General features: G+C 38.9%; 1 protein-coding gene and 1 long non-coding RNA gene across 2 annotated transcripts; both read left to right on the top strand.

Moving 5' to 3' along the window:
• The first annotated feature begins 318 nt into the window (after positions 1 to 318).
• LOC124699504 lies at positions 319 to 1,946 on the top strand. Its single transcript, XM_047231800.1, has 3 exons — positions 319 to 426; positions 538 to 652; positions 1,540 to 1,946. Exons 1-3 carry the CDS (start codon positions 376 to 378, stop codon positions 1,776 to 1,778), a joined length of 405 nt encoding a protein of 134 aa, XP_047087756.1. The 5' UTR covers positions 319 to 375; the 3' UTR covers positions 1,779 to 1,946.
• Positions 1,947 to 2,184: 238 nt separating this feature from the next.
• LOC124699735 lies at positions 2,185 to 2,565 on the top strand. The gene is made up of 2 exons (XR_007001499.1): positions 2,185 to 2,323; positions 2,422 to 2,565. It is a non-coding gene; the product is annotated as an uncharacterized LOC124699735 (long non-coding RNA).
• Positions 2,566 to 6,195: the final 3,630 nt, after the last annotated feature.

Genomic DNA, 6,195 nt, shown 5'->3' with positions numbered 1-6,195 from the left:
AAATGAAATTGTTAGAAAGAGGTGACATGTCACACAATGAGTTTGTATATATTTTACCGATTAACTCGCTCCACATTTCCCTGCAAAAAAAAAGCTCGCTCCACATGAGCTTGGATACACTGGCTTCCGCTGGTCCACTACAGCCACCTTTTTTATGAGAAAAAAATTAGAGACAGCTTCGGATAGATTTTCCCTGCTAATTATCATATGCATTTTTTCTCAAGTTCATTTAGGATCCGGCTAACATTATGTACCCAGGACTATCAGCAACCAACCTTTTGTGCTCTTGTTCACAACGTGCTAGCCATAAAGTGACAAAGCCCTTGTTCTTGCTGCTGCAAACACTCCGTTGCTATTGGATTGGGTAGAGAACATATGTCAATTATTCATGTGCCCGATCTTAAAGCCACGCAATGCATGTTCAAGGTAATGAATTGGCAAAAGACAAACTTCAGTTTACTTCTGCCCTGCCTGGACATTGCTACAAACTTCAGCTAGCATTGACATCATTAGTAAGTTCAGTTAACTCAACTTCAGGTCAATCTTGGCGGCACCCCTCACAGCCTTAGGGAAACCAATTTCGAGAGCTTGGCTGCAAAGGAATTGAGAGTTGGGTCCTCACATCGACCTGATCCTTTCGTGCATCAATTCTGTAAGTTGGAGAAAGCACTTGAACATTTTTAGTCCCTCTACATTTATTCATTGTTGTTCTGATTTCACAAAGAGTTGGTTAAATTGCTGATTCATTTCTTGAGCAAGTAGAAAACAAAATGCTTGGAAGCAATGACCATCGCAATCAAAAGCAATGACCCCTTGCAAATTAGTCAATGCTTGCGCTTTCTTCGGACGAGCGATGCATGGGATTTTTTTCATGAGAAATAATGCCACCATGCATTTTAGTAAATCCGGTGGAAATGAATTATTTAAATCTGGTAGATGATATATCAAATAGTAAAACATAATATCATCATCATTAATTTTGTGCGGAACAATAGAAGCCTGAATGCTTTATTATTTGTTTTACACGACATTTCTAAACTGTACCACCTTCTAGGAGAGTTACTGAGAAAGTTTCTGAAGATATTAGCCATGCATATTAAGCTGTGGGAATGTCTGTTTTGCAAATATCCAAAAAAAAAATTAACTGCTTACATGTTCAAATGTATATTGCACTTCCATGTACTGCATTGTCATGCTGGCATAGTTATTGAAGCAGTGACAACACATGCGAAGATAGATCAGGGCAATAGATTGTTGATGGAAGAAAATCAGATGGAAAGACGAGTTTTTCTCTTTTGTATATCAATAGCAATAGCAATGAAGACATTGTAAGATGTAGGGACGAGAAATAATTCTCACGGATCAGTCAGCGAGGATGCCTCGGTAGATAACATCTTCATTCCTAGTATCTCAGATTCGTCCAGAAATAATTCTTCCGGCTGTCTCCCATGATCTGTTGTACATGTGCAACTCCTCAACGTTGCGGAATCTAACATGAGAGAAATGATTATCCATGAACTGGTTAATGATCTACCACAGTTTTGATGCAGGAGAGATTTCGTGGTTACCTGGTGATTGTAGGAGGCAAGGCGGCAGGAGCCGGGACAAGTGACAGTGCCATCACCCTCTTGAGTCGGGGTGACGGAGAATGCATCAAGTCGCCATGGAGGAAGCTTCAGGACAGGTCACGTGGAAGGATCGAGCAGGGGTCTAAGGAGACATATGCTGTTAGGACGGTAATGCTGGAAGTAATTTTTGGTGGAAGTAATGGTGGTTGATGATGGCAATAAGGGTAGGGGTTGGCCGTGATTTTGGAACCAGGTAACCACGAGCATTAACTGAGGATGGTTGAAACTGAGCTATGTTTGAGGAATTGATGTTGGCTGACGAGCGGAAAGGGTGCCATGGATTAATTGGGCTTGTTGGGTTTGGCCCACATAGGCTGGTGAGGGCGATTCTAGATCAGTTGACGAAGATTTGACGAAGGAACGGCGGACCGCCTGATGACGGAACTCGTTCCCCCTTTTTAATTAGTAGAGATAGAGATTGTTGCCTTCCCAGAAAAGGAGCTATCTATGGTAAGATGATAAATTCGTCATTATGTTGCCTTCCCAGAATTTGAGCCTATTCTATGGTAAGATGATAAGTAGTCATTATGTTGCCTTCCCAAAGGAGCTTTATTTTTAGGAGATTTCAAGAATTTGAGACATGTCGAATTTGATGTAGGTGGTGTTGTCGATGGATTGGCTAGAAATCACCAAGTATAGAGCTTTCTTTTTAGGAGGAAACCAGATTTTATGCCTTTTGTCAGGTTTCTATTTAGGTAAGATGGATTTTATGCCTTTTTGTTTACACGCTGGATATCCTGCTTTCAAAGCACTATTATTGATCGTTGTTCCTTATCTGTCCACTATTCTGCAGGTTTCCTATTTTATAGGTTTCCAGTTCTATACGTTTCCTATTTTTGTTTACACGCTGGACATTTAGGTAATATGGTTATGATGGCAATAAACAAAATGCCTCTGATTGTAAGATGGTTATATGGTAAGATGATTATGTCTCCGATAGGATTAGGATGTAGCGATGCGGCCCATTATGGCCCATTCGGGATTAGCGATAGGATTAGCGATGGTTGACGAAAGATGATGGCAGAAAACGGAGGAAGTTCCTCCTTTTTATATAGTAGAGAAGACAGATCCTGGCAGAAACAGCTCGAAACAAAACACGACGAGAAAACGATATACGGACCTCCAGGGGTCCGGGGGATTATACAGCAAAAAATTTCACGACAAAAGGAAAGTACCAGGTCGAACCAGAGTCGGAGAGGAGCAACGAGGTGGCCTCCTCATAGGGCGGCGCGGCCAGGCTGGGGCCCGCGCCGGCCTATGGGGGGCACGCCCTCGTGCGTCTCCTCCACTCCGTTTCGATCTCGTAATTTTTCATATTTTCCAAAAGTTGCAAAAACATTGTTCGGAAAGTTAAACGCGGACTTTTTCTTACCAGAACTGTTACCTATTCAAAGTCGAACTCGCGGGATCGTCAACTTGGCCTTTGATGAAGGCTTCCGGAGTTACCACTTGAATAACATCAACATCTTTATTATAAGAATCACCAGAGATATAATGCTTGAGTCTTTGTCCATTCACCACTTGTGTGGCATTACCTTGTAGAGAGCTAATTTTAATTGCCCCGGATCGATACACCTCATCAATGACATATGGTCCTTCCCATTTTGAGAGTAATTTCCCTGCAAAAAATCTGAGACGAGACCGATACAATAGGACTTTATCTCCAATATTAAATTCACTTTTGATAATCCTTCTATCATGCCATTTCTTAACTTTCTCTTTAAAGAGTTTAGCATTTTCATAAGCTTCACTTCTCCATTCATCTAGAGAACTCAATTGTAACAATCTCTTCTTACCGGCAAGTTTAGGATCTTTATTCAGTTCTCTTACGACCCGAGTAAGCTTTGTGCTCTAGTTCTAAAGGTAAATGACAAGCTTTCCCATAAACCATTTTATACGGTGACATACCCATGGGATTTTTATAAGAAGTTCTATAAGCCCATAGTGCTTCCTTCAATTTAATAGCCCAGTTCTTTCTAGATTTATTAACAGTCTTTTGCAAGATAGATTTAATCTCTCTATTTGATAATTCTACTTGCCCACTAGTTTGAGGATGATAAGCGGAAGCAATTCTATGATTAATACCATATTTAGCAAGAGTTTTTCTAAAACCACCATGAATAAAATGAGAACCTCCATCAGTCATAATATATATAGGAACTCCAAATCTAGGAAAAATAATATCTAAAAGCATTCTTAAAGAGGTCTCACCATCAACACTTTTTGTAGGTATGGCTTCCACCCATTTAGTAACATAATCAACAGCGACAAGTATATGAGTGTTACCTTCTGAAGAAGGGAAAGGACCCATGAAGTCAAATTCCCAACAATCGAATGGTTCCATAACAAGAGTATAATTCATAGGCATTTAATTGCGTCTGGAGATATTACCAACCCTTTGACATTCATCACAAGATAAAATAAACTTCCTTGCATCTTTGAAGAGAGTTGGCCAATAAAAACCCGATTGTAGAACCTTTTGCGCGGTTCTATCTCCAGCGTGATGTCCTCCATAAACACTACCATGACACTTACTCAATATCTCTTGTTGTTCATATGCGGGAACACATCTTCGCAGAATACCATCCACTCCTTCTTTATATTGGTGTGGGTCATCCCAAAAATAATGCCTCAAATCATAAAAGAATTTCCTCCTTTCTTTGAGCTGAAAAGGTTGGAGGCAAGTACTTGGATACAATAAAGTTAGCATAATCAGCGTACCAAGGACTATCTCGCGAGCTTACCTTTATTACAGCCAATTGTTCATTTGGAAAACTATCATTAACAAGAACAGGATCATAAGCAATATTTTCCAATCTAGACAAATTATCAGCAACAGGATTATCAGCACCTTTCATGTCTATAATATGTAAATCAAATTCTTGCAAGAGAAGCACCCATCTAATAAGCCTTGGCTTAGCATCTTTCTTTTCCATAAGGTATCTAATTGCAGCATGATCAGTATGAATTGTAACTTTTGAATCAATAATATAACATCTAAACTTGTCACAAGCAAAGACTACAGCTAACAATTCCTTTTCAGTTGTAGCATAATTTCTTTGAGCAACATCAAGAGTTTTGCTAGCATAATGAATAACATTTAATTTCTTATCTACTCGCTGTCCAAGAACAAGCACCTACAACAAAATCACTAGCATCACACATAATTTCAAAAGGTAAATTCCAATCAGGAGGTTCAACTACAGGAGCAGTTGTTAAGGCTTTCTTTAGAGTTTCAAAAGCTTCCTTACAATCATCATCAAAAGCAAAAGGTACATCTTTTTGAAGAAGATTAGTAAGAGGCTTTGAAATCTTAGAGAAGTCTTTAATAAATCTCCTATAAAACCCGGCATGACCAAGAACACTACGAATACCTTTAACATCCCTAGGATAGGGCATCTTCTCAATTGCTTCAACTTTAGCCCTATCAACTTCAATACCTCTCTCGGAAATTTTATGTCCCAATACAATTCCTTCATTAACCATAAAGTGGCACTTCTCCCAATTAAGAACAAGGTTAGTTTCTTCACATCTCCGCAATACTTTATCAAGGTTTCGCAAGCAATTATCAAAAGAATTCCCATAGACGAGAAAAATCATCCATGAATACCTCTACAATACTCTCACAAAAGCCATGAAAAATAGCGAGACATGCATCTTTGAAAAGTAGCGAGGAGCATTACATAAACCAAAAGGCATACACCTATAAGCATAAGTTCCATAGGGACAAGTGAAAGTGGTTTTCTCTTGATCTTTAGTTTTAACGACAATTTGTGAAAACCCAGAATAACCATCAAGAAAGCAAAAATGAGTGTTTTTAGACAACCTTTCTAACATTTGATCAATAAAAGGTAAAGGGTAATGATCTTTCTTAGTAACCTTATTAACTTTTCGATAATCAATGCACATTCTATACCCTACAACTACTCTTTGAGGGATGAGCTCATCATTATCATTAGGCACAACAGTCATTCCTCCTTTCTTAGGAACACAATGCACAGGACTAACCCATGTACTATCAGCAATAGGATATATAATACCAGCTTCAAGAATTTTTAATACCTCATTCCTTACCACATCTTTCATCTTCGGAATTAGACGGCGTTGATGTTCAACAACAGGTTTTGCATCATCTTCCATATTGATAGCATGTTGGCAAATAGAGGGAGAAATTCCCTTCAAGTCATCAAGAGTGTAGCCAATAGCTCCTCGGTGTTTCTTCAATATTTCCAATAACCTTTCTTCCTCAATATCTGAAAGCTTAGAACTAATAATAACAGGATATATTTTCTTATCATCAATATGAGCATACTTAAGATTATCAGGCAATGGTTTTAAATCAAAAACAGGATCTTCCTTTGGTGGTGGTGTTGTACCTAAATCTTCAACTAGCAAGTCATGTTTAAGAATAGGTTGACGAAGGAAAATTTCATCAAGCTCATTTCTTTCTTCCCTAAAGACTTCACTCTCACTATTCTCCAAATGTTGTTGCAAAGGATTATTAGGAGCAAGAGCAATAGACGCACACTGTTGATGACCCACAAGTATAGGGGGTGTATCGTAGTAC

This window comes from Lolium rigidum, chromosome 3, assembly GCF_022539505.1.
Source record: "Lolium rigidum isolate FL_2022 chromosome 3, APGP_CSIRO_Lrig_0.1, whole genome shotgun sequence".
Taxonomy (NCBI): domain Eukaryota; kingdom Viridiplantae; phylum Streptophyta; class Magnoliopsida; order Poales; family Poaceae; genus Lolium; species Lolium rigidum.
This window is presented reverse-complemented; position numbering and strand designations above follow the sequence as displayed.